Raw genomic sequence first — 27,944 nt, forward strand, 5'->3', positions numbered from 1 at the left:
CACCTAACGGCGGCGAACGGAGGGAGGGAGGACGCGGGGACCAGCCCCGGTGGCTTTTCCTGCCCTCCCCGAACGCAGCCTCCACGCAGGCAGCAGCATTCGTGGCAGCGGCGAGCGCGGGCCGGGACGAGGCGAGGTGCGGCCCCTGCCAGGGATTTGCCTAGAGCCGCGCTCGGGCCCTTGCGGAAGAAGAGGAGCTAGAGGAGAGAAGGAGCAGGGGAAGAGCTGGCTCAGAGCACTTAGCGTGTGCTCAGGAGGAGCCTGGGGCTTCTGCTGCAGCGCCTGCAGCCCGCCCAGCTCTGCCCCAGCCTGCCCAGCTCCAACCCATCCAGGCCAGGGAATCCATCCACACCTGGGAGCTTGGAGCTGAGGCAGCCTCCAGCCCCAAGCTCCGGGGCACGGACCATGGCAGGGGATGCTTTTGGCCTGTTGAACATCTCTGGCCTCAGGCTCAACAGATTGCAAAGACAGATGCCAAGAAAACAGGTTGCTGTGGCAGTGGGACTGTCTCCAAGCATCACGTCCTGGATCTTCCGCAGAGCAAGCAGCGTACGTGTGCCTCGAGCCACAGCTGCAGACCAAGCGATTGCCAGCTGCTCCAGGGTGGCCGCAGACTGGCTTTCGAGGACACTGTTGAGAACAGAGCAGGGGAAGAAAGCAAAGGCCAGCACAAGAGAGTCCCTGCAGGAATCAGCCTCGCTCAGCCCCAAAGCTGCCAACTTCCCACCACTCTCTCCACCGTCTCCCAAAGCAACATGGAGAGCCCTTCTGGATATTGCACATCATCGTGTGCGAGAGCTTTAGGGCCAAGCATCTGAGGTAGCGTGGGAGCTGTCCCACAGCCCACAGGTCTTGTTTTTTCCAGGATGAAACAAGCTACGTACCCTGGGCTGGAGCATATGGGGTGCTTGAGGGCTCAAAGCCAGTTGGGATAGTGCTGGAGGAAGGCGTGATGAAGAGGGGAGGGTGCCCCTTTTGGGAGCTAGGCTGATCCCTTGCTGATCTCCCACCAGCAGGCTGAAGCAGAAGGTTGGATAGGATCCCAGGGGAGCCCAGGGAATAATTCTGGCCCCTTTTGAGGTCGGCCATCACTGGGTGCTAAATCTCTTTCCAAGTCCCTCTGAACAGACACAGACTGCTCATTGCTCCGTGTTTTATTTCCAGACAGACGAGTAGCACAGGGGGAGGTCCTGCCGCATGGAGGCTACATGGCATCACAACCGGGCAGCACCCTGCTGCGATGGTCTGGGCCAAAGGATGGCGGAGATGAAGACGTTGATGCCAGGCTCTTGCCTCCACCCCAGAAATATTCCTCTTGGATTTTGCAGCCAGAGAGGGGCTCTGAGCAGTCACAGCTTTCCTGTGCCTGGCACACATGGTGCACCATGCACGGTCACGAGCTCAGGAGACCGGGCCCGGAGTGAGAACAACATCCATGGTAAGGAAGGGGACAGGAGAGTGGGAGAAAGGGGAGGACAGGATGGATTGAGAAGGCAAGGGCTTGGAGGGAAGGTGGAGTTGGAGCTGGGTTACCCAAGAGCGGTGATTGCCAGCTCAGGCCACAGATGAGTATTTTCCACACCAGCTCTCAGTCCACAGGGCTGGGAATTTGCATCATTGGCCTGGATCCGGCCAGGCAAGGGAGGTCTGTGCAGTTCCAGCACAAGCTGCTACAGCTGCTCCTGGGCCAAAGAGCCACCAGTCTAGGAGGCTCCATCCACCTGGAAAAGGACCCCGTGGGTTCAGCACCGGCTGGGGAACCCTTCCCCTGGCAGAACCTTGAGCACCAGGGAACCACAAGCAGAACCAAGAACATCTCCTAGAGATGGGCCAACATCCATGTGCTCTTTGAACCCCTCTGGGAGTAGTCTGCAGGGGGGAACTGATTCTCACGAGGCTTTGCCTCCCTCTCCTGCTCTTTCCCAGCTCTAGGAACGAGAGCCACAGCCAGGGTGGCAGCACCTAACACAGACTAAAACTGAGCCCAGGCTGGGCCAGATTCCAGCCTGTCTTTGAGACCTGGATCAGCCAGCGGGTGTGATTTGGCTTCCTTAACCCCCATCCAGACTTGAGCATCCAGACACCTTCGTGGGCTGGACCTACATCCTCCCACCAGCGCAACACCTGAAAGCTCTTGGGGACTTTGGTAACTGTTGTTCCCAGCAGCACCAGAAAAGTCCTTCTCCAGCCATTGCCCAACACGTGTTTCATGGGCTGCAGTCAGCCTGGGGAGCTGGGGAAGTTCACGAGACCTCAAAATAGGTGATGTGGGGAGAAAACTGTCAAGGAGGCCTGGGTCAGAGACGAGGGCATGGCGCAGAAAGCTTCTGGGAGCAGCGAACCGTGGGGCGAGTCCGGGAGCCTGCAGGACCAGGCCCTTCCCAGAAGCGGTCTCATGCCTCCCGCCTGCTCTCCAGCACGCTGGAGCCCACGGTCTCCTCGCAGGGATCTCCCCAGAGCTCAGGAAAGGGGTCCCAGTGCCCCAGCGCGGGTCCTACCTGCGCCTGCTCCCGTTTACTGTTCAGTTCCAAGGTGTCCTCAGCGCTCGGCAGGCCCCAAATCTTCCTCATCCTAGGCGGGAAGAGGGAGCGAAAGAGAAGCGTGGTGGTTATCATTAAAAAAAGGGTATCGCAGAGGCGCAGAGGAAAGCCCAGCGAGGTGCGGTACCCGCCACGGGGCAACCTTCTGCCATGGGATGCGGCTGCTGCCACGGGATGGATCAGCCAGGAGAAGCTCAGCCAGCAGCTGCGCGGGGAGCTGTGCCCTGCCGTCCCCACCACGCTCCTCGCTGCGGATCCGCGGCCCCCCCCCCCCCCCAAGCAAAGCACGAGGGCTGCAGCTCTCCCTCCCTCCCGGCCCGGTCCTGCCCCTCGCCCCAGCCCACCCCGGCAGGACGAGGCCAAAGCAAGGTTACCTGGGCCACAGCCTCGCAGCGGCGAAGGCCACCGCGGCGGCGCAGATCAGCGCGGTGAGCAGCCCCGCCAGGACGGTGAACGCGAGGAGGTGGGAGAGCGCTGCGGGCAGAGGGAGAGGACGGACGGTTGCTCCCAGTGACCCTGCTCCCCGCCACGGCGGTGGCAGAGCCGCTTTTCTCCGGTCCGGATTGCTCCGCGTGGGCCAGCACGGCTTGAGGCAGCCGGGGCAGAGGGTGACGTCCCCGTCCCCCCCTGCATGCGCGTGGGTCCCCCGCTGCAGCCGTTCCCGGGGTCTGGGGGCAGCCGGCCAGCGAAGCAGCCACGTGCCACCGCTGGGGCTGAGCCGTGGTGGTGGCTGCTCCCGGTGTGCCGGTACCCGCTGCACCGGCCCCGGCTGGCACGTGCCTGTGCCACCCCGCTCTGGATGCGTGTCCTGTCCCCCGGGGGACCAGCCCAGCGATAAACAGCATCACCGTGCTTTGCCTTTCGTTGCACCAGTTCCTCCTCGTGCTTTTGCTGGGTCTGTAACGTTCAACTCAGTTTTCTGCTCCTAGGGTTTTGGTTTTTTTTTTAATAGTCCTTAAAAAGTAGCCGTCAGACCCTTCAAGAGGAAAAACTCCTCGGACGGAATTAGCTCCTTCTAAAAGGAGGGAAACTTAAACGCTGGGCAGCGACAGCCCCGGCCGCCTTCCTCCCTGCCTGCAGCCGCACACTTTGGCCAGTCGCCCCCCTCGCCCTAAAACCGCCTTTTCCGCTGAACTTGCTGCTTGCAAAGGGACGCACGGAGCAGGGAGCAGCGTGCCACGGCATCGCCAGGGCAGGATCCGTCGTGTCCCCCCTCTCCGCGGGGACGCCGCAGGGTTACTCACTGCGGACGTCGAAGTAGGCGCTGGCGGTGGCGTTGCCGGCGGCGTTGTCGGCCACGCAGGTGTACTCGGCCGCGTCCTCCGGCCCCAGGCCCTGGATCTCCAGCCGCAGGGTGTTGTAGGAGGCAAAGGCGCGGAGCCGCTGTCCCGCGGTGGTGGCAGTGGCGGCGGCGGCGGCTCGGCTGGAGGCCAGGAGGTGGCCGCGGCGGTACAGGGCGAGGGCGGCGCGCGGGTGGCTCTCGGCGGTGCACACCACGATGCCCACCTGCCCGCCGCGGTTCTCCAGGAAGGTGCGGACGGACAAGCCCCGGGGGGCGTCTGCAAGGGGGGGGGAGATGGGGCTGGCGGGGGGGGGCTACAGCACCGGGACCCCCCCACCGCGGCACCTGGAGCAAGGGGCTGCCCGGTGCGAGCCCTCCCCAGGGCTGGAGATTTCACCCCCATCTCCAGTTCGCCAGCCCCTCCCTGGCCTTCGGCCTCGCCTGGTGAGTCCCCTCCAGGCTCAGAGCGTGTTGGCTCCAAGTTTGGGGCTCTCAGGGGTGGCTGTGATCACCAGCTATGCAAAACCCACTGCCGGCTGCCCTGGGTCTGGAGGGGGGAAAAAGAGAGAGAAGAGGAAGGAGGAGGGGGGAAAAAGAGAGAGAAGAGGAAGGAGGAGGGGGGAAAAAAGAGAGAGAAGAGGAAGGAGGAGGGGGGGAAAGAAAGAAGAGGAAGGAGGGGGGGAAAGAAAGAGAAGAGGAGGGAGGCCAGGCTGGTCCCCAGCCCACGCGTGACTCAGGGGGATGCCACGGCACGGGGGCAGGCTCACAGGTCACGCTGAGGCTGGCCGGGGCCGAGGCGGCGCTGCCGCGCGTCCCGCTCGCCTGGCAGCGGTAGGAGCCGGCGTCGGCACTGGAGACCCGGGCGAAGACGAGGGAGCCGGCCGGTCCCTCCTGCAGCCACCGGCCGTTCTTGTACCAGGTGAAGTTCGCCTCCTCCCCGACCCACGGGGCCGCCGAGCAGGTCAGGGTGGCCGCGGCACCTTCGGGGACCTCGGGCGAGGGCTCCATGGCGATTCTGACGGCTGGGGAGGAGGAGGAGGAGGAAAGCCGGAGGTGCCGGGAAGCCGGGATGAGTGCATGGGATGGCCCTCACCACCACCCATCTCCAGCGCTCCCAAGGCTACGCCTGCAGAGGCTGATTTTAGGGGAGCTGCTAAAGCCCCCCCAGACATAACCCTGCCTCCTATCAGCCATCGCCACCCCCAGCCTCCAGGCGCAGCTCCAAACCCCACGGTCTCCCTGGCTCGTCGCGGCTGGCCAGGGACCCCCATGGGGTTTCACTGGCCAACTCCATCGCCCCAAACCCCAGCGCACCCCGGGCTCCCGCGGCAGCGGTGGAGGCACGAGCACGGGGCAGCACGGGCACAGCCCCCCGTCCGGGACCGTGCAACGCTCAGCTCGGCATCTGCCCCCCAGTTTCCCTGGGGATCACGGTGCAACAGCAGCAATCCCGCTGCCGGTCCCCGTGCTAGGGCCGCTCGCGGACGAGGACGCGGCGGTCCCCCGGGGACACTCACGCTCCGCGGCCAAGCGCACGGACGTCGAAGCGGCGCCGTAGCCGTTGCTGGCCGAGCAGACGTACGGCCCCTCGTCCTCCGGCACCACGGCTCTCAGCTCGACCCGCAGGGAGTTGGGCGACGCCTGGACACTCAGGCGCGGGTCGGAGGCGCCCTGCGTGGAGGCCACGGGAGCCAGGTCGGAGCCCCGGCGCAGGGTGATGGCTGAGGGCGGGTAGCTGTCGGCGGTGCAGTGCAGGATGGCCCGCCGCCCCCCCGGGCTCTCCAGGAAAGCTGTAAGGGACAGGTCCCGGGGGCCGTCTGCAAACACAAAGACAGCGTTTGCCTCCTCGAAAACACCCTCCTGGCTCTGGGGATGGAGCCTGGCATCAGGGAACCATCGCTCTCTTCCCAGGTGGGGTTTTCTTTTATTCCTGTCTGCAGCTGGAGGGGAAGGGGCGCAATCCAAGCCCTGGAAATGCCCGTGCCTGAAGCAGCCCTCTCCCGAGCCAGCGCAGCTGAGCCGTCTCTGCAGCGTTGCCGAAACAGCATCGCTTCACACAGCTGCAAGGGTCCAGGCGGAGGCACAGGGCACGGTCATGCAAGCCCCTGTCCGTGCAAGCTGCAGATATCCCTCCCCTCCTTGCATTCCCACCCCGCGGACCCCTGCGATGGGAGCCCCGGGCCAGCAGCGGGGCTGCAGGGTGCCAGGGGTCCGAGACACCGCGCGGTGCCTGGGCATCCACGGGAAGGGGGCAGGAGGCAGCAGGTGGCGACACAGCCCTTCCCTTCCAGCTCCCCGGCAGACCGGCAGCAATCCAGCCCCTTCTGGAAATGGCCTGGATGGACCCCTGTTGCATGGGGGACCCCCCCAGCGCTCCCTGCCCGGGCCCCGCGGTTGCATCCCCAGGCTTGCAACGGGCGCCGTGCACGGCTCCGGACGGCCGCTCACTCACAGAGCACGCGCAGGGCGGCGGGCAGCGCCCGGCGGCCGCTCTGTCCCGCGCCGGCCTGGCAGGAGTAGGCACCGGCGTCGGCGGGCGACGCGGCAGCCAGGGCCAGCGTGGCGGTGGGGCCCTCTGCCAGCCACCGTGTGTTCTTGTACCAGGCGTAGACGGTGCCCGGGCGGGCGCCGGGGGCCTCGCAGGTCAGCGTCACGCCGGTCCCCTCGGGCACCTCGGCCGCCGGCTGCACCACCACCCTGACGGCTGCGGGGAGAGCAGAGAGCTGCACGGACCCAGCTCCCCAAAACCCCCGAGCCCCCCAAACCCAAGACCCACGAGCTCCCCAACCCCCCTGAGCCCCCCAAACCTCCAAGACCCATGAGTTCCTCAAATCCATGAGCCCCACAAGCTGAGCACCCAAGCGCCCCAAAACCCCCGAGACCCACGAGCTCCCCAAATCCCATGAGACCCATGAGCTCTGAGCCCCCCAAGACCCCACAAAGCCCCAAGACCCACAAACTCCCCAAACCCCCCCCCAAGACCCACAAGACCCCCACATCCCACAAGACCCATGAGCTCTCCAAGAACGAGCCCCCTGAGCCCCACAAGACCCCTGAGTCCTGTGGGCCCCCCCAATTCCCCCTGAATCCTGCGAGCTCCATGAAACCCCTGAACCCCACGAGACCTCTGAGCTCTCAAGCCCCCCAAGCCGTGGGTGCAGCAGTTGCCCCATGGGATTTCCCTGCTCCAGGGAGACCTCACACCACCCCTTTAACAGCAAGGGGCAGCGCCAGGTGGAGGCTCCGGCTGCCCATCCTCGCCTGCAGGCGGGAAAGGTCTTCTCCAGCGCCCCGAAACCACCGGGCTCCTTCATGCATGGATGCCTGGGCTGCCCAAACAGCAGGAAGGGCCAAACGCACGCCCCTGCCCTTCCCGCAGCCCCTTTTCGGCTGCCGGACAGCAACGCCCGGCATCTCGGCCAGGTGCCCCGCCAGACTCACGCTGCAAGCGGAGGTGCAGGGAGGTGCGGGAGCTGCCCAGGGGGCTGCGCGCCCGGCACTCGTACTCGCCCTCCGCCGCCGCCGCCGTTGCAGTCCCCAGCTCCAGCCGCAGGGCGTTGGGCTCCGGTCGCCCCGCGCTGCCCCGTGCCGGGCTGGCGGCCAGCACCTCTCCGGCCCTGCGCAGGGTGAGCTCGGCGGGCGGGTTGCTCTCCACGGCGCAGGCGAGGATGACCGCCGGCCCCTCGCCCGTCTCCAGGAAAGCCTTCAGCCTCAGGTTCCTCGGGGGGTCTGGGGAGGAAGCGAGAGGAAAAAGAGAAGCTGAATTGAGGAAAACCACTCGTTTTGATAACTCAGAAACGTCCGGGGCTTGGCAGAGCGGTGCAGGGATGAAATTCCCGCGCCCGCAGCACTCGGCAGGTGGCACTGGCCGATCTCGCTCTCCGCAGGGCTGCGAACGCGGGCGATGATGCTTCTCCGCTGGGTTTGCTAAGCGGTGGGGGGGGGTAACGCGGCCCTTTTTCGGGGCGCTCTGCCTCCTCCCCCAGCCCGGGGCTGCTGCAGCTTCCTCCAATCTGGCCGTCGTTCAAAATAACACCCGGGATAATTCTCTGAGCCCATTTTTATCCTGCAACGCCGTCACTCGCCGCCACCCTGCAGCGCTCGTGGTTGGGGGCACATGGGCCGGCCCGGCTCGGGCTGCCGCTGCCATCCCGCTGCTCCTGCTCCCGCTCCTGTCACCATCCCGCTGCCCACGCCGCCCTCCCTGGAGAAAACCCTTTTGCCCAGCAATTCACGGAAACCCTTATAGCGAGGCTGGCGGAAAAGCCACACAAAAGTGCATTGCTATTCAGGCCCGTAATGCCAAGATTTTTCTTTTTTTTTTTTTTTTTTTTTTGGCAGCATCCATCTTCCCTTCCCCATCCAAAATCAGGAGGAGGGAGAGAAACAATAAACTCAGTGCCTAGGCCTGAGTTTCTCTGCAGGGTTTTTCCAGGAGAGCTACTCAACCACAACAGATTTATAAGTTAAAGACATCTCTTTCTACCAAAAAGGAAAATCTTCCGTTCTGACTTGCAACTACATTTTCTTGTGCGTGTCTTTTTTTAAACAAGGTCTGTTTCTCATTTTCCAAATCAGGAAGAAAAAAAAAAAATCACGCAATGTTTCTTGAAAGCCAAACATTTTTCTTTTCCCACTCTCAACACAGAACGTGAAGTTGGGGAATTCGGAGAGAGGGAACTTCACTGAAATTTCCTGCGGCCCCTGCGTGGGGCAGTTCACCCATTCTGGATTTCCAGGCATGGGCCTGGGGGCGAGAAGCTGGGCTTGGTTAGGACCCGGGACTGGCAATAGGGCCCTAGGTGGGAACCTGGGGAGGTTTTGCAACCCGGAAAAAAGCTTACAGAGGACGTTCAAGGTGCTGGGGGACGAGCTCCGGGTGCCCTCGGGGGTTTGCACGGCGCAGCGGTAGGAGGCGGCGTCGCTGCTGGCCACCCGGGGGAAGGCGAGCGACGGGGCAGGGCCGCCGCTGAACCAGGCGTTGTCCTTGTACCAGGTGTAGCTCGGCGCTCCCCGGCCGCTGCGGGCCAGCGCGCACGTCAGGTTCACGGCATCCCCTTCGCGGACGTCCGGAGAGGGAGAGATCCAGACCCTGGCGGCTGAGGCGGAAGGAGGAAGAGAAACAAAACTTGGGCAGAGCGACTTCTGCGGGGGCAGAGGTGTTTGCAAGACGGGCGGGCAGGAAAGCGGTGGGTAATTTGATGGGAGACCTGGCACAGGTTGGCGCTGCCGTTTTGGGCTGTCGTCCTTCCAGACAAGAGGCCATGAAATCGCCTTAGCCCATCTCTGCAAACGCTCTCCCCACCCAGGACAACCCGGGGGTGACGATGAACGTGCTGGCATGGCCAAGGCTGACAATAACCTGGATGGGAGCTTTCTAGAGCAAAGCAAGATCTTTGCATTGCCTCTAAGAGGGAGCCGGAGCTCCTTCTCCATGTGGATCCTTCCCCAACAGCGTGCAGGAGACACACACAGCTGTTCGGGAATACAATGCATTTCTGACATAACCATCTGCCCCTCCATCCCTCCCCATAAACACTTTTCTCTATTTCTTCCCACTTTCTATACTACCTATCCTATTCTCTCTTTCTCTCCACTTCCCTTCTCCATAAGCATCCTCCAGCTTGCTCACGTCCACCTGCACATCTTCATGCCAGCCTCACTGCGTCCATCGCTCCCTCCACAACTCATGCACCCGGCATCTGGGGCCTCAGTCCCAGTCCCGTCCCCGCTCCCAGCCCCATCCCCGGCCCTCGAGGCAGGACCGGCCCCACACTCACTCCCTGCGGTGAAGTTCCCCGCAGTGCTCGCGTTGCCGTAGGCGTTGCTGGCCAAGCACACGTACTCCCCTTCGTCCTCCATCACCACGGCGTGGATCTTCACCCGCAGGCTGTTGAGCGAGGAGGACGCGCTGAGCCGTGGCGGGGCCGCGGGCTGGGGCTGCGCGGTGGAAGCCACAAGCACGTCTCCCTTGAAGAGAGCCAGCTCGGCCGGCGGGTTGCTGTCCACGGTGCACTGCAGGATGCCCAGCTGCCCCTCGGATGTCTCCAGGAAGGAGGTCAACATGGGCTCACGGGGTGGATCTGCCCAGGCGAGACATTGTGTGTATGTTGAACAAACCCTTTGCATGCCCTCATCCTGCCCGGTCTCCACCTCTGGTCCAGGTGGGCTCTCACCCCCTCCAGGTCCCATGTTACATTGCCATCCCCATGCGGATTTTGGATACCCCAGGGTGCTTGGAGAGGCTCTTGACACCCCTCTTCTAGCACCCAGCTCCAGCCCCAGGTCAGCAGCATCCCACACTTGCAGCAGAGCATAAACCAGACTTTCCCTTTCCCACTTTTTCCCCTCCATCCCAGAAAGACATTATTTCCCCCAAACTGAAGTCTTGAAAAATTAAGGTAAATTCAGGTCAGTTGAAAACATGTCATTTTAACAGAACTGAAACAATCATTATTGCAATTTCCCCCTCCATTTTATGTGATATAGCATGCAGATGAGACATGGGATGGCCACACCATTTCTGATCAGAAGGTACTGTTTGAAATGGGATGTGTTTGACCGAGGTGGGTTTTATTCCAGACCAAGGAATTCTCCTTTATGGAGGAGATATGTTTCTATAGAACATTCTGCTTTCAACACTGTGCCATTTCTAAGGGTAAAGGATGTCTCATCTTAAAATTTGCAGAGCCCTGATCAAAACCCAGCCTCTTTCTGTGCCTGGGACATGGGGCACCGGGGACAGCACCAGCAGTTAGGGCCGTGCAATGCCACCACAGCTGGCTCCAGCCTGATATGCTGCCTCGCAGCCCTACTTGAGCCCTGCCTTGCTCCGGCACCCTCCGTGTCCTCTCCCCAGCTTCTCCCCTGGCTGCTGCCATGTGCCTTGCAAAGCAGCGCATCAAAGCAAAGCTCGTCCCAGCACTGAGCCAAGCCCTCTTTGCTGTCCATCCATTGCCCCTGGAATTAGACCAGATAACCCTGTTGCCTGGATGCTGCCTGCTCCCTGCCTCGAAACACCAAGCTCTGGGATGCACCCTGCTTCCAGTCTCACTTTTCCCTCAGTATTTCCCAAGGTGATCCCACTTACAGAAGACACGCAGGCTGATGGACGGAGAGATGCTGGTGCTGGCTCCCGTGGGACTGTGGGCTTTGCAGTGGTAGGAGCCCATGGCTTCACTAGAGATATGGGGCAGGGCAAGGAAGTTGTCTGAGCTTTCTTGGATTTGCTTGCTGTTCTTGTACCACGAGTAGATGGTGTCCTCCAGTGGGTCTCCCATCAAGTCGCATGTCAGGGAGACTTCATCGCCTTCAGTCACCTCCGTGGATGGCACAACAAGGACTCTGGCCGCTAGAGCATGGAGATAAGCCACAATCAGTTCAGAGAGCAGCACAGCAGGGTTTGGTGGGGACCAGTTCCTTTCCCTGAGCAGCCCCCAAGACAGGCCTGTAACGACAAGCTGGAGCTCGCGATGGGCTAGGAGGTGTCACAGAGCTGCACGAACCAGGTTTGAAAGAGCCTTCCTGAGGCCACCCAGACCATCTCCACACCCCGAGACTGAACTGACACTGCCCAGCAGGATTAACTAGCATGCAACAAAATCTGAACCACATATCTTGTATAATGATGATGAACCTATTGATGCTCCTGTTATAATCAGTAGAGGCCATGGATGCTAGGCAGCATTGGTGCTGGCAGTAGACATGTCCATGCAGACACATGCATTTAGATCTATCACTCAGAGAGCCAAATCCCAACCCAGAAGTCCAGAAAATGAATTCACTTCTGGATTCCTGATAAATTCCCTGTACGTCTAAGGTGTTGGCCAACCGCAGAGTTTCAGGGTCTGGGTGCAGAGCCAAGTGTTCCCCAGTGTCTGGGTCTGGAGTGCTGATTCTGCACCAACACCAGCCCTCAGCAGCCACGGAGGCCTCTTTCCGCCTTCCCGGGAAGCCATCCATGCAGGCGATGGGCTACCAGCTCATATCAGAGCCCCTGGGCACAGAGAGCCCTTCCTCACCGTGGAGACACGATGCTCTGCATCGAACACTACCAGGAATGAAACATCCCACCCGAACCATTTCTGAGGATATGGGCTGAGGAGTTCTAGAAGTCACCTTAAGAGGCGACAACTCGTCAGCTGAGCTGCAAAACAGAGCATGCCAGACACTGGCTTATGCTGGCTTCTATATAAAATGCTTTAACATAAACCATTTCCCTGCTGTGATTTGCGGTGAGCAGGAGCACACCCAGCTGTGGTAGCTTAGCTGTTTTGGGTTGTCTGGTCATAGCCTGAGATGCTCAGTGACATTTCTCTCAACTGCTCTCATCAGGGGGACAACTCCTGGAGTACTATCTCCTCCCATCGGACAGCAGCATAAAGGCAGAAACACGGAGAAAAGGTCACGTTTCATGTTAATTCTCGCCTGCCACAGAGCGGGTCATGCTTCAGCCCACCTTTCTCACAACATTTCCCACCGCGTCAGAGCATGCAAGGATGCACTTTGAGGAGGTACGTCGTGCCTTGGCTGGCGGGATCTTTCCAAAGAGGTCTTCCCTACCCTCCCCACTCCCAGTCCTGCTGCGGTGGGGTGATCACACCTCAAGGGTGTGAGCAAGGTACCAGGTCTGCTGCTGCCACCAAGATGGAGACAGCTGGTCCCCAGGATGGTGCCACCTCCCTGCACCATGGCGTTGGGCCTGGTGGTGAGCCCAGCGCGGCAGGGCATCAGCGAGCCCACCGCGACGTCGTCCCGTACTCACTCTGCACACGGAAATACAGGCGATGGGACACGGTGCCGTGCGCGTTGGTAGCGACGAAGCGGTAGCTGCCCTCGTCCGACAGCGTGATGTCCCGGATCTCTGCTCGGAGGGCATTTGGGGAGGTCGTGACGCTGACCCGTTGGCTGGGGCTGCTCCCCGGGTCGCTGGAGGCCACGAGCTCGTCTCCCTTGTAGAGGTCCAGCTGGGCAGGAGGGTTGCTCTCCACCGAGCACTGGAAGATGGCCAGCCTTCCTCTCTGCGTCTCCAGAAACAGAGTCACCCGGGGGCCCCTCGGGGGGTCTGCACAGGATGGAGAAACACTGTTTTGGTGCCAGAACTGTTTTGAAGAGTTCTCACGCTGCTCCGTGGCTCATGCATGACTACCAGGCCCCCCCGCACGTGGACTCTCGCAGAAACCAGCATCCATCAGAGGACTTGCAGAGAGACAGCAACAAACTGAACCTCCTTCGAAAGGGGAAGGAAGGTTTCTGCTGGCCAGGGTGTTGTCAGACCAGGAATCGCAGAGGGACCACTCGGTCTCCACCTGCAGCAGATACCTGCACGGGCTAATGCTACGCAGTCACTCTCAAACATACACATACTCTGCCGTGCAGCTTCGCACCTGCCTGATCGCATATACATGCTCGGACACGCACTGAACGCAGACTTGTTCAGTGGGGAAATAGAGACGGCGGCAGATATCCCCGCTCAAGAGCTTTCCTGGAGAAGCTGCGTGACCAGCAAGGAGCAGAGAGGCCCCTTGTTTTTGCAGCTGGGCAGGGGGAAGCAGAGACTTGGAGGCTGCAACAGAAGCACTCGTGGGTTTTGGAGAGGCCAGGAGAGCGGTTGGATGCAGAAAGGAGCAGCACAGGGGTGACTGCAGGCAGGAGGAGAGGGGCAGGCTCGCTCAGTGGCTCCCATTCGTATCCATCCATCCATGCATGCACAAATACGCCACGTGCTCCCCCTTATTGGCTTCCTGCAAAGGCGCATGTGTGCTCACATCCCTCCCGCGTGCCTGCACCAGCTCAGCAAGAGCAAGGGCTCTTCCCGCTCTTCTTCTGGTCACAGCCACACTCCTTCCCTGCCCCAGGGACCTGCTCCTGCAGGAGCCAGGATATCCCAGGGCCGCACTCACACAACACGTCCAGGGAGACCGCAGCCGAGCTCCGGCTGGTCCTCTCCGTCGTCGCTTTGCAGTAGTAGAGCCCAGCGTCCGTGCTGGCCACTTGCTGAAACGCCAGGGAGGCCGCCGAGGCCTCGGCGAGCCGCTGGCCGTTCCGGTACCAGGTGAAGTTAGGCAGAGCCGAGGAGTCGCTGCTCACCCAGCAGGTCAGGTTGACGGCTTGGCCTTCCAGCACCCGCGAGGAGGGAGCCGCCTGGATCCGGGCAGCTAGGGCACGGCAGAGGCAAGAGCGATTCAGAGGCGGCCCCGGGAAAGCCAACCGTGCTGCAGGCTCATCCGCAGGAGCTTTGCAAAGCCTGGGGCATGCCGGCACGCGGGCGTAGCGTGGGCAGTCAGGACATTTAGTCGTGACCGTTCCAGGAGAAGGCAAACGCCAGCTAATCCTGGCACGCCAAGATGGGGACAGTTCTTAAAAAAAGAGACCTCGAGGCGTAAGGAGAGGCAAGCGGGAGCTCCAGCGCGTTACGTGCGTGCGCAGAGCGGCTGGATGCAGATGCGAAGGCGCGCGGAGGCGTGGGAGCGGGTCCGTGCCTGGCGGCGCGCATGCAGGCGGTGCGTGCGCAGTGCCGGTGCGTGCCTGCATTGCTCCCGAGCGCGGCACGGGAAGCGCTGCCGCCAGACAGCGCTCAGCATCGCGAGCCGCGAGGGGCTCCAAATGCTCGCAAGGTTTGCCAGATGTCTCCGAAGGCGGCAGCAGCCGAGCCAGTCGCGCCAAACTGGCTGTCGCCTCTCCTGCCTTCCCAGCAGACAGCCGCCCACCCCTTTTTCCCCCCATCGTGTGCGACACAGTCGTGGCCCGCAGATGCTTGCGATAGCTAGTATTTCATCTGCGCGCAGGGAAGCTGGTTTTAATTTCCCCCGAGTTCAGTCGCAATTCGAGCCCGAATTGGACGCTTACGGCTTTGCAGAAAGCAGCCTCCTCTGGGAAATGCAACGCACAGCGATGCGCGGAAGGCCAAGACGTCTCCCTTCCCCTTGCTCCCCACAGCAAACCCCAGCCCTCTGCCTCCTCTGGGGCTAAGGCAGCATCAGAGGGGCCAGGTGCCAAACACCATCCTCCAGGACCCGGTAGACGGGGTGTCAGACAGCCACCCAGGGCCCCAACAGCACAGGGGTTAATGCACCCGCAGGAGATGGCACTTGTGCAATCCCACACTGTCCTTAATCTTCCCAGGCTTTTCTCTTTCTCTAGGAATTCCCTCCCCTTCCTCCCGTCTCCCAGGATTTTCCTAGAGAGCATTCAGACCTTCTTCTCAGCCCTCTAGCTGGAAGCTCTTCTACGTTCCCCTTACAAGACCAGCTCTCCATCCTTCTCCCCAGTGCAGGGATGTGTGGTACCTGGGTCTGTCCTGACCCCCAGGCCTTCCCATTGCCCCTTCCGCGACACCCCAGCGCGACGCTCACTCTCAGCCGTGAAGTCCATAGAGGCGCTTGCGTTGCCTTGCAGGTTCCTTGCCAAGCACACGTAGGTCCCCTCGTCTTCCAGCACCACCTCACGGATCTCCACCTTCAGGCTGTTGTACGATGGGGTCGCGTGGACCCGCGGGTTGGTGGCTGCGTGGCAGTCCCCTGTGCAGGCTATTGCTTCTTCTCCTCTCAGTAGGGTCAGTTGGGCCTCCGGGTCACTGTCAACAGTGCACTGAATGATGCCCAGGTGCCCACCCTGGGTCTCTAGGAAGGAGCTCATCACAGGTAGTCTTGGCGGGACTGCCAGGGTAAAACAGCATTGCTGAGAATATTATCAATCCCTGAGATTACGAGAACCCCAAGAAATCCCCTCTCTGCTGCTGAGGACCATCAGACAACTGCGGATGTAGTCACTAGTTTCTCATGCTACTTGAGATGCTCTTGAGTATCCCACCCACCCTCCGGCTGCCAGACCACAGGGTCCCCGGGCACAGCCGCCCGCTCTGTGCAAGGGACTTGCATCCCCCAGGAATTCTTTTTTCCCCAGCTGGGTTGAGCTCAAGGTCCAAGCTCAGGTGTTTGTGCTCCCACTACTGGCCACGGAGCCGAGGGAGCGACTGATCCGGCTCACCAAATTGGGTGCAGGCGGCAGGCTGAGCCTGGCAGCTCCGTGGCCACCACCGATGGCCGAGGCTGGATCTCTGGTGGCTCAGAAGAGCTCAGACTCGCACCCCAAGCAGGGTGTCTGCAGCCTGGAGCTGCATCTGATCTCTGCCCCCTCCTCCCCGGCACCAAGAGCAGGAGCGGGGCGGCTGCGGGAGATCCCGCTCCAGAGCCCAGAGAAGGAAGGAGCCCGGGTCTGTTAACCACAGGAGGCAATGCCACGTGGCTCCAAACCTCCGGACAGGACCTGCTGGGAAGCCCACAGCCTTGTGCCTCCTCTCCCAGCACGCGCCTTCCCTCCCCTCGCTGGGTCATGCAGCGGCAAAGGGGCAGAGGCTGCAGCTGGGAGAAACACGAGCTGTGCAAGACTCGGGGTTACCGCTACTCCGAGGTCTGCTTTAACGACCTCCACGAGCCGACGCATCCGACAGCCTCTCATCCGGGAGCGGCTGCGGAGCTCCTGCCGTGACGGACCACGCTCAAAAACGCGGAGCGTGGTCTGCAGAGAGCCCAGCGGTGCAGGCGCCTGGGGCCCAGCTCTGATGGATGTTTCCTACCCTTATGAAAAAAAAACACCCCTCTGTCAGGACTTTCCAACTGTATCTCTCCGGGTTTGCTCTCAGGGAAGACTATGTTTTATAGCACAGAAAACAGCTGGAAGGTGAAATCAAACTGGAATAGCGTGATTTTATCACAGCGAAATGCAGGATCAGGACGACCTTCCCTGTTCCGAGAAACTGAACGTAGTTTCACAGGACATGTTAAAATTGTTTGGTTCTTGGGAATTCTGAAATTCTCTGGATTTTTACCATTTCCCACCCCCTCCCCAAAATTGCAAATTTACCTCCAGAAGGGAAATTTCTGAACTCTGAACATTTCTACTCAAGAGCTCTTCAGCTTTTTGCCTGATGGAAAAAGCCTGGCGCCGTCAGTGTTAGCTAGAGCAGCCCAAGCTCAGCGTGCAGGTGGTGGGAGCAGGGCGTTCCCAACGGAGTGGCTTGGATCCAGGGGCTCCCCGCGTACTTATCCATGCGCTGGGGTCATCCCTGGGGGATGCTCACCTCCTCGCGGGGAGAGGGCACTTACAGAGCACGCGCAGGGGCACGGCCGCCGAGGTGTCGCTGCCACCGCCTCCGCTGCTGCTCCAGGCTCGGCAGTGGAAAGCGCCCGCATCCCGGCCGCGGATGGACGGGAAGAGCAGCGCCGCCTCTGAGCTCTCCGCCAGCCGCCTGCCGTTCTTGTACCAGGTGTAGGTGTCCGCGGGCTGGGCGGCCTGGCACGTCAGGGTGACGGCGTCCCCTTCGCGCACCTCCGCCGAGGGCCGGATCAGCACCCACGCAGCTGAGGGAGGGGTGGGAGAGACGGGCCGTCAGGGAGGGAAGGGAAACCGCTGCCGCGAGACCTCTGCCCTCCCCGAGGCTCTGCCGGAGCAGAGGTCCCGCGCCCTGGTTTCCTCCAGCGGGCTAGCTGCAGCTTCAGCCAACGAAGCCACGAGGACCCTGGGAAGCAAGCGAGACGGAGATGTCACCGTCCGAGCCGTTTGCCCCAGGCTCGCTGCAGCCCCAGGCACTTCCCCGGGATGCAGTCTTGCTCCCACCTTGCTCAGACCATTTGCTCCTCCACCAGCTGAGGCACTTGGACGGAGACATCTCAGACTATTCAAAACAAAGCCAAGCCAACTAACCCCAACACCCAAACTGATGTTCATTCCCTTTGGAATTGGAACTTCAGGGACATTTTGTTTCGACATCCTTTGGGACTGGTTCATCTTGGGCTTTCCCCTCTCCCTCTGAATGCGGCTGAAGGAGCCACGTTGCCCCGTGAACTCCAGAGCTGGGGAAGCGGCCAACGGCTAAAGGGAGGAAGCAGGAGGAACTGCTCCTGCTTGAGATCGGTTATCGCTTGGGGCTTGCGGGGAAAGGGAAGAAATGGGTCTGACAGACTTCATTACAGGTTTTGTGGCATTTTTAAAAATAAAATTCAAAAAAGTCTCCAGCTTCGCAAATGGCTTCGAAATACCCAAAGCCTGTGGAAGTGCTGGGAGGAGGGCACCTGCCCCAAGCGTGCCATGAGCTGTCGCTGCTTCGGACACACAGTTTAGATGGCAGCAGATGCCCCTCCAGTGCCAAGCTGGGGAGATGATCGGTTGATACCGGGGGCCTGGGTCCCTTCTGAGCTCCTGCACCCACTCGTTGCCTTCGTCCTGGCACGTCCCCATCATGTCCTGGCTCCCTGAGGTTGGACTGTGCCTGGGCACACGTGGCCTGGAGGAGGTTGGGGCACTCCAGCAGGTCCCAGCCAGGCTTCAGGATGGCATAGCCCATCCTGCTGGGCAGAAACCACCCGGATGGACCCCAGGTTTCATCTGTGCCTGGAGAACCTTTGGAGGAGGGACCATGCTCAAAGACCTAGGGACAGGAGCAAGCCCTCAGGGAAATCAAGACTTTCAGCAGCACCTTTCCACCGGGAGGCAACCAGGATGATGGGACTTACTCCGGGCAGTGAACGGCCTGGCAGCAGTGGCATTGCCGTAGGCGTTGCTGGCCGTGCAGCGGTATTCCCCGCTGTCCGTGGACACCACGGCGCGGATCTCCAGCCGCAGGGAGTTGCGGGAGGTGGTGATGCTGAGCCGCTGGTTGGGCGCCGCGTGGGAGTTGGTGGTGGCCACCAGGTTCCCGTCGTGGTAGAGGGCCATGGTGGCCGGCGGGTGGCTGTCCACAGTGCAGTGCACGATAGCCAGCTTGCCATCCTGCATCTCCTGGAACAGGGCAATAGTCGGGGTCCGGGGCGGATCTGTGGGACAGGGAAAGAAACCGCTGGCTTTGCCGGCCCTCAGTACAGCAGCTGGATACAGCAGCTCAGGAGACCCCAGCGCAGCGTCCGCTACCTGAATAACAAACCATGTGTCACGTTTAAGCCCAGCCCTGCCAGCAAACACAGCTGCTCTTTGGAGCTGCTTTCTCACTTACGTAAGCGGGTTATATTTACTCTCAGAATGTCAAAGCCAAACCCAAGACCATTTTATTTTTCCCCTGACTTGCAAAAGCTCAGGAGCGGTTATTATCATAGCTGGCTCCTCGCTTTGCAAGCTCCGAGCTGAGTTTATGGCCTGTAACGGAGCAGTGGATGAGCGGTAAATGTTGCAGCAAACGGACAGGTCGCCGTTACAGAGAACAACTTTAATAACTTAATAATAGAGAACTTTTTGGTATCTTCAAATGTTGTTCGTGCCCGTAAGTCGTTGCCACCGTAGCATCTCCTACTGTGTTCTCACAACCACCCAGAAGGGCTGAACACCCCCGTTCAGTGATATTTAAGGTGTTTGGTGCAGGCGTTTTTTCTCTTGGGGGTTTGTACAGCACCCGATGCAAAGGGACCCTCGTCCATCGGGGACACCTGGTCCCTGGCAGAGCGGTGGCAGCGGCCACGGGCACTCACATGTCACGCTGAGGCTGACGGCCTGGGACGTCACGCTGCCCAGGTCATTCTGCACCTTGCAGGAGTAATAGCCCGTGTCGCCGACGGCCACGTCGTGAAACACCAGCGAGTGAGCGGAGCCCTCCTTGAGCCACACGCTGTTCTTGTACCAGGTGTAGTTGAGGTCCTGGTTCTCCCTGCCGGGCACGTCGCAGGACAACGCGGCCGTGGTCCCCTCCCGCACCTCGGCCGCCGGGCTCATGGAGATCTCTGCGGCTGGAGGAGACGGGAGCGTGTTCAGAGCCGCCCCCGGGACAGGGAGGAGATTCCCCACTGGGCAGACCCGATCCCAACCCCTCAGGTGCAACCAGGCTGGAGACTGGGGAGAGGAGATCCCTCCAGCCCCTGGGGTGGCAGGGCAGCAACGGAGGTGGCCCCCATCCTGCACCCGACAGCGGGGTTTCAATCTCCGACTCATCCCAGTACTCACAGAAGACGTAGAGGGTCACAGCCGGCGCCGCTCCAGACCCGACCGAGTTCTCGGCTTCGCAGTGATACTGGCCGTAGTCCTCACGACGGACGTGCTGGAGGGTCAGGACCTGCTCGCTGGCCACGGCCGCGCCGTCCTTGTACCACCGGTACGCGGTGACCGGCGGGTAGCTGCTGTTCACGGTGCAGGTGAAGGACGCCGTGTCGCCCACACGGATGTTCTGCGTGGAGGGGTTCAGGGACACCTTGATGTCCTTAGGGACATCTGCAGGACAGACAGACGGAAGATGGGCAAAGCTGAACAGGCAGCAGGATCTGCAGGACGCTGCCATGGACTTTCCTGACATCTGTATCTGAGGGTCACCCGGGAAGGGAGGTCTGAGCCGCTCTCCTCCGAGCGGACAGGCCATCCCTGGAGCAGAGGGCAGCTCTGCTCGGATGAGAACTGAAAAAATGGAGCAAGGTCTGATGGCAGCAAAGGGGGACACAAGTGGCTCCAACCCCCCGGGTGAGGAGGGATGTGCTCGGAGGAGGTGCTGCACGTCCAGGTGCGTCCCTGGGACCTCTGCCAGCCCTAATTATGGAGATGGGTGTGAAGCTGCGAGGAGGAGGATGGGGAGGAAGGGAGCTGGATGCAGCCCTGCTCCAACTTTTAGCAAAGGCTTCCTGGCGGGGAGGCAGGAGAGACCCAGGCACGGCAGCTGCAGGAGAGGTGGCAGCTCTGTCCTTCTGCCCTGCCCCACGTACATCTCACCCGCAGGATGACCTCCCCCGTGGCCTTCTTGGACCCCAGAGAAACTTCGCAGAGCAGCTTTTTGGAGTGGTCCTTCCAGGAGAAGGAGGTGTTGAGTGTCTGGCGGAGATACACCCCGCCGGTGTCCAGCTGGACACTGGTGGACACAGCGGAGACCTGCGCGTTGTAGCCCCTCCAGTGCAGGGCGACGCTGCTGAAGGGGCAGACGTAGGGAGTGGAGCAGCGGAAGGTGGACGCAGCCCCCTCGGAGATCTCCTCGTTCGCCGCAGTGGTTGGGCGCTCGGGGTCATCTGGGGACGCAGAGCAGAGGGCAGGGGATGGGACATCCGCACAGCGCCCGCGGCCGGGGCGGGCGGACACGGCGGCAACACTCACCCGACACCGTCAGCATCATGTCCCGTGCAGCCGACCACCGGTCACCGTTCACGATCTCGAACCTGAACCTGTAGGTCCCGCTGTCCTTGGTTGTCACCTCCCTGAGCAGCAACGTGCAGTTGTGCTCAGCAGGGTCCCCCAGGAGCCTGGTGCGGCTCCTGAACCTGCCGTCCACCTCGTCTTGGGCCGCCGAGTGGTAGACCACGGTCTTCCGGCCATCGAAATCCTTGTACCAGATGGCCACGATGCCGGCGCTGGCCGAGACGCTGCTGGGGTAGCTGAAGGTGCAGGGGATCACCACGCACGAGCCCGTCAGGCCCTGCAGGGCTTCGGGGTAGGTGACGCCCCACGAGCCAAGGACTGCATGGGAGAGAAGGAAACGGAAAAGGGGGGTCAAGGCACCAGCAAAATTTTCAGGGCGGCCACCGCTCGGTGCCTTGGTGGCACATCCATCAGTGACATCATATGCGGTTCTCAGCTCTCCTCTCCCATGGGTGATAAATGCCCGTGGATGGACCGCTGTGAGTGTGGGAGAGGAGAGCGATGCGTGCGAGACAAAACCTTGCAGGACAAAGTCCCGAGGGGGAAAAGGGGGATGCGACTGGGAAAAGCCTGGCTGGCAGGCGATGCTTTCCAACAGCGAGGTGCACCAGCTGGCTTTGGAAAGCCAAGTGCCAAACCGCCAGCAGTGGGAAGGAAAAGTCTCCCTCCTTGGCCAGCCGGCTCCCCAGGGCGGGCAGGAGGCACGACCTGGCCATCGGGACACATGGCACCGTACCGTGCGGGACGAGGCCAGCCAGGAGGATGAGTCGTGGGACCGGGAGCATGGCAGTCCGGTGGGGGCACCCGCGAGGTCCTGGTGGGAGGGGAAAAGAGAGGTTCACGCCATGAGATCCCAGAGCACGGGGAGTCATCACGGTTAGCATTTAGCAAAGAATTTCCCGGCAGCAAAAAGAGACGGGTCAAAGGCCCTTGAGATGTGATACAAACTGGTAAAGCCCGTTTTTTCTCCCCATTGCACTGCCACATCACACCTCAACCCGAGCTCTACCAGGAGACGCGTCCCCTCTCTGCAGTCCACCGAGCCTCTGGCCACAAGCTTGCCCACTAAGGACTGCACGGGGACATGTATCCCCACTCATTCGCGTCGACCATCCACCGTCAAAACTTGGTAATTGCAGGATATTCCGTTTGCAGCCCCACGGGCGTCGCTCCAGGCTCGCGCCGCTGCCCCCAGCGAGGGCTGGTTTGGCCTCGGGCTCCACACCGGTTTGCTGAACTTACTCAACAGAGGGAGTAAAGGAAGAATAATACAATGCCGAGGTGGCGAGCGTATGTACCACACAGGCATGGAATAGAGCAAATGCTGGTTATGTGAATAGGGAGTGAAAAAAAGAAAAAGAAGGGGAAAAAAACACGGAAGAAAGGGGGTCACTTAAAAACATTGCTGATGTTAGGTTACACGGTGCAGCCAGCAGTCAGGCTTAAAAATCACTGGTCACTCGAGCCTAAAAACCCTTTCTAGCTCTTCACTCTCTAATTCAAAACATCTTCCTTATTTTATAAGGTAGCATAGGCACTTGAGATAATTTACCCTGCTTTACACTGTTTCGCACAACCGGGTAGCTTGCAAACAGATTTTAGCTGCTAACGTATTAACTGCGTGGCAGAAACCGCAGGTTTGGCAACACAAAGGTCATTAAATGACTTTGGCAATTAGGGATGATTTCTGTTTTATTTGACCTTTAGCAGAGAGGGGGTTAGGAATTTATTTCGATTCTCAGCAGGTCGTTTCAACGCCGTTTCATTCTTTTCGCACTCTTCCTACTGATTCTTATTTTCTACGAGATGGGATTTATTAATGCAAATCTTGTCATTATAAATTTTGTCTTGAGCTAGGAGCAACGAAGGCAGGGATAATATTTTAAGTTAACGTCGATCATTAAAAAGGGCTTATATTGTGTTTTTATGGCAGCAGGGTCTGTGGAGCTCTTTGATTAATAGTAATCTTAAATTCTGGCAAACTTAAAAATAAAAGAAAAGGGACTTGACAGCTTGTTCCCGGAAGACCTCAGCTACATCTAAGCAAGACGAGACCTCGGCAATGCACACAGCCCCTGTTAAAAGCTTCCCAGTAGCGTAGCCTCACCGGGCACGTGGTTTAACGCCTACCTGTCCGCGGGCGAGGAAAGCGTTTAAAGGTGCCGACGGCCTTTGGGAGCAACGGGTGGTTTTGGCTCTTTTCCCGTGGAGCCGATGCTGCCGCCGAGGAAGCGTCGGCTGCGACGTTCACCCACGCGCCGGCCAGGGAGCAAACACTGGCAGAGAGACGGTGGAAGAAGCAAACCATCGGACACCGCAGTTTCGATTTTAACTAACGCCAGCCACGGTTAGGACGAGAGTCCCCGCGCGCTTTGGGCAGCGACTCCCTGGGAGCGACCTGGGACGCCTGCGCTTACTTTCCGATGTCACATACGGGTGGGATGGTTTTAAAAAAAAAAAAAAAATTGCAGTTAATGGGATTAGTGGCCTTTTTTTTTTACAGAGCCAGAGCAGTAAGAGCACATGGGGGAGGCGTGCATGCCAGCGAGGGCTCCCTGCAGCGGGGGGTCCCGGGGGTCCCCTGCCCCAGCCAAGAGGCGAGCGGCTCCGCCAGGCCAGAAACAGCCGCAAGCAGCAAGGGCTGCCGGTCTGCAGGGCGAGGAGGAAGGAAATGCCCCGTGCGCGCACCCCGGCTGTTTCTCAGGGTCAGCTTTTCAGCCCGGATGCTCACACCACGGACAAGTTTCATTTCTGCTGCCTGGCTTCACCCAGTTTCGTTTTCTCCAGCCGGCGTGGTGCCACCAGGACCCTCCATCAGAGGGACCAAGTCTTGCACAAGGATGCAGAAATTGCAGCGTGAACCTCAGCCGCAGCGCTGGGCACGGAGCTAGATCCCCCCTCAGGTTAAACCTGCCCGGGGTCCATGGTCCAGCAGCACACGGGGCGGCTCGGATGCTCTTTGGCTGCTGGGGATCTTGATAAAAACCTCACGCGTGCATGGATAACCCAATGGAGGTTTAGGAGAGCAACACTGTGCAGAGCAAGTTAGCAAGATAATATGGACTAGACGAGAGTATTGAGGTGTTATGCACTGGAAAGCAGGAAAAAGCCATCATCTAGCAAAGGACCCTCTAAGTCTCCTATGCACCTATTTCTGCACTCACGCCGAGCTGCCGCCTGCCTGTCTCTGCAGGCTGGGGACAACAAACGCAAGAGATATCGGTTATTTCTTCCAATCTCCATTGCCATAGAAACGTGGCAGCTCAGGCAGAGCACAAGAAGGGGCAAAGCTCCGCTGTTCTTGTCCTCAGCCTCCATCGCCTCGCGCCACCTCCCCGAGCCCGGCGAAGGGGAACGACGCGGATGCAACCGCAGGGCCAGCAGGCAGCATCCCCAGGACACGGGGTGCAGAGCAAACACCCGGTGCCTGCCCGGCTGCAGGAGCCACTCACCTTAGTCCCCTGCTCCGCAGGACCTGGCTGCGCCCGGCTCTCCCGCGGGCCGGCACGAGGCACCGCTGGTGCAGCCGCTCCGCCTGGTCCCACGCGCCCTACAAGACCCCGGCAGCGAGGGTCACCTTTGCACCGCAGGGTGCTGCACCTCCCGCTGCCCCCAGCATTCCCGGGAAGCAGGAACAGTACCTCTGCGCACAGGGAAAGAGTGCTCCCACCCTCCGGGACCTCCGAGCCGCAGCATCCAGAGACGGCGTCTGCCCCGGACTTGCTCCAAGGAGAGCTATTTATCCCGTGCACAGGGTGAGGATCCCAAAAGTGCATCACTTCCCCGTTTAGGGGTTTGTCACTGCCTCTGATTTTGGGAAGTGGCCGACGTCGTCAGCTATTTCTCGCCTCTTACACTTGCGGCGCTGCTTCGGGGCAGGCGCCAAGGTGGAGGCAGCGCAAAGCGGAGCAGCCCCGGCTCTCGGCAAGCACCCAACTTCCACCGGCTGCAGTCTTCAGGGGCCGGGGGCTCTGTGCCAAGGCCGGGGGGCTGCAACTCTCCCCATGGATTTGCCCTTCCCCAGGCAGCGCTGCTCTCCCGGTGCAGACAGGCTGCCTGTCCCGGTGCCTGCAAGGGGCTCATGGAGAAACCCAGGCACCCCAGTCTAAGAGGGACATTTGGAAGACAGGATTTTTTGCAGGGGGAGATGCCCCAGTCCCTGGAGGTGCCAGTCTGCCAGGTCCCGGTGGAGCAGTCCTGGCCACCACCAGCAGCAGCTCCAAACCACGCAGCCACACTCCGTGGCAGTGGCTTCAGCATGGCATCCTGTGCTCTGGAGACGTTATTCTGTTATCACTTGGCGAGTTTTCAGTCCAGCATGCCCAGAATAAAGGGACGACTCCGCCAGCTCACCGGGAGGGGGTTTAGAGCTTGCCACCGAGGCCATGTCAAGACACGGGGAGATGCAAAGCTCCTGGGGTACCCGGGTCCGGCGGGAGCGATCCTCTCGGGTGAGGATCCTCCTGGAGGAGGCTGCAGATGCTCTCCAGAGGAACAAGCTGATCTCTGGCAGTTTTGGAGCGGGATCCAGGTCCAGCCTTTGCAGCAGGTGCTGCAAGGAGCCTGCACCGGGGAAGGACGGGACCCTGACTTTATGGCGCAGGGTTAGCTCTGGGTCCAGCACGAGTGGCCAGGAGCATGGGAAAGTCCCCTCCCGACCTTGGACCGCCATGTGTACCCCGCAGCATCCCGCGCAGGCCCCTCCGCAGGGCCGTGCCCGTGTCAAGCTTGGCTCAGCTGCCTCCACGTGCTGAGCCAGCACGGCAGGAGAGACAGCTGCGTCCAGCCTCCCGGAGCAGCCGCTCGGGATGCACAACCCTCCGCTGAGCGCCGCTAACACACCCCAGCTCGGCGTGCGGAGAGCCCCTGCGGCGCAGCACGGCACGGCGGCTCCCGAGCTAGCGGAAACCCGAGTCTGCACATTCCTGCAGCGGGAGGCGGCACCGTGCACGCTCACCCCGCAGCGTTTGGGAGGCAGCCGGGCTGCGTTTCCTGACGCAGCACCAAGGTAAGAAGCCCCGACTCTGGCAAATGCGGCCGCATGGTATCTGGGCTCGAGCCAACCGGTGCCGGGAGCTCCGCAAAGAGCCAGGCTGGAAAAGCTCGTGGCGGCTAGACCCAGTTCCAGGCCTTGTTCTGCATCAGCCTTCTGGCCTCTGCTTCCCTTTTCACCCATCTGCCCGCGCTTCCTCGAGCTCTCTCCGCTTCGCCTTTGCGCACCGCAGCTCTTGGCCTTTTGGTGCTGCAGTCCCCCAACTCAAGATGCGGGTGTTGCTGGGCCCAAATGAGGTTTCTCACCCTCCCCGGCTTCTCAGGGCAGCTCTATTGCAAACTGGACCCCACCAGCGTCTGGCAGCGTGAGCCAGGAGGCATTTGGCCCAAGCTGGGGTGGCAGCCCAGGCTGCACAAACACAGACTGCAGCCAGCTCCTGCAAAGCAGACTGGGCATCTCCACCCAACGGTCCAGGGAGTGTGGAGTCAGGCCAGGTCTGCAAGCAGAGCTGGGAAGCTCTCCAAGCATGGTAGACAGACCCAATTCTGCTCTGCCAAGACTTAGGTTTGCCAAAGTCCAAGTTGACAGCGCCTTTTGAGTCTCTTCCAAAGAGCCATTTAGATATCTGCATTTCTGGAAGAACCAGCTTTGGGGCTAGCACCTGCAGAACCAGCCCAGGAGCCTCATCCCTGCTCTGTGGACATGTCCTCGGGGTCAAAAGACCTCCTTGCTCTCCATCTCCACCAAGGTGGGACAACCCGAGTTGCTCAGCAGACATGACTGAGCAATGCAACACCAAAACCAAGTGTTACTAGGTGGCCGCCAGCTCTCACATGCATTTCCACCAGCTCTAAGCTTGCACCCCACCTGCCCACAGCCAGCCAAGCTGCAGAGATCCAAGGGCTTCCCCAAATCAGTGACACGAGCTGCAGCAGAGCTCGCTCTCACCCTTCGATCACCCACCAGCACCGTGCCATGCATGCAGAGGGTGCCTGCCTTGAAGAGTCCTCTGCGCTGAGCCTTTATGCTGAGAGCAGCATCCAGTTCCTCTTTCCAGGTCCTGGGGCATGTTTCTCAAGGGTGATGTCCATCCGCTAAGGGGAACTCTCTGGGGAAATTGAAACAAATGAGCCAAATTAGTGAAAGTCTGCAACACTCCAATGCAATGCACACCACGTGCCCAAACACGGAGGGGTGGCAGTCGCTGCCGCTCAGGGACCAGTATCCTCTGGGGAGAGCAAAGCTCTCCCACCTTGCCCAGCTACGTCTCCCCCAGTGAGATGTTTCCTGGTGTGGCTCCAAACACATCTTGTGTCCCACCACGTGTCCTAGGCACTGACAGGGACTGCACCACGCTGTGCTTGGCCGCCTGGGCTCCCCCCCCCGCCTGCGGACTGTCCCTGCGGCTCCCTGGGAATGCAGCCCTCGGCATGGCAGCTCGTGAATGCACAGGGCCACGAGTCAGCCCAGCCACCCCCACAAATTTCAGGGAACGCTTTCAAAGTTGTTTATTTTCCACTGTGTTTTGCAGCTTTTCAGCTTTTCTCCATCACTCCCAGGGCTGGGAACCTACTTTTCCTTCAAAACACCCCATGAGCTGTGTTTTATCACGCACCCTGCAAAGTGCATGGTCAAATCCCGAGAATCGGCAACCTGGGAAAGGCCACTCGGGTCAGACCTGACGTGCACTGAGCAGGTCGCTCCCAGCTTGACTTATCACTACGGGCAGCAGCAATTCCTGGCCTCCAGGTTTCTCAAGACTCCTACTGCAGCTCAGGGCCTCCTGCACACCCCAACATGGGTGTTCCTGCTGCCCGTCCTCACCACCCTGCCTTCCTCCTGTCTGCAGCAGCATCATCCTCCTCCTCCTCCCCCCGCTCGGTGCAGAGGGACCAGCATGGGATGGATCAAGCCTTATGTAGGGAGCAAAGCACCCTCGCAAAGCAGACGGAGGCTGCAGGACAAGGAGGGACTTGAAAGTCCTTCCCCAGCCCAGCAGCGAACCCGCAAGCCAAACCGCGGCGCGACGCTT

General features: G+C 60.5%; 1 protein-coding gene across 1 annotated transcript; it reads right to left on the reverse strand.

The window, feature by feature from the left end:
- Positions 1 to 1,197: 1,197 nt before the first annotated feature.
- SIGLEC1 (sialic acid binding Ig like lectin 1) lies at positions 1,198 to 21,712 on the reverse strand. The gene is made up of 21 exons (XM_067297236.1): positions 21,656 to 21,712; positions 20,878 to 21,237; positions 20,496 to 20,792; positions 19,750 to 20,013; positions 19,281 to 19,535; positions 18,336 to 18,635; positions 16,929 to 17,183; positions 15,177 to 15,479; positions 13,725 to 13,979; positions 12,587 to 12,886; positions 10,913 to 11,173; positions 9,603 to 9,905; positions 8,667 to 8,921; positions 7,264 to 7,551; positions 6,275 to 6,526; positions 5,340 to 5,639; positions 4,590 to 4,844; positions 3,785 to 4,099; positions 2,915 to 3,014; positions 2,499 to 2,571; positions 1,198 to 1,721 (listed from the first exon to the last, which is right to left on the reverse strand). The coding sequence occupies exons 1-21, from the start codon at positions 21,702 to 21,704 to the stop codon at positions 1,704 to 1,706; spliced, it is 5,058 nt and encodes a 1,685-aa protein (XP_067153337.1). The 5' UTR covers positions 21,705 to 21,712; the 3' UTR covers positions 1,198 to 1,703.
- Positions 21,713 to 27,944: the final 6,232 nt, after the last annotated feature.

The sequence above is a fragment of the Apteryx mantelli genome, chromosome 5 (assembly GCF_036417845.1).
Source record: "Apteryx mantelli isolate bAptMan1 chromosome 5, bAptMan1.hap1, whole genome shotgun sequence".
NCBI classification, from domain to species: domain Eukaryota; kingdom Metazoa; phylum Chordata; class Aves; order Apterygiformes; family Apterygidae; genus Apteryx; species Apteryx mantelli.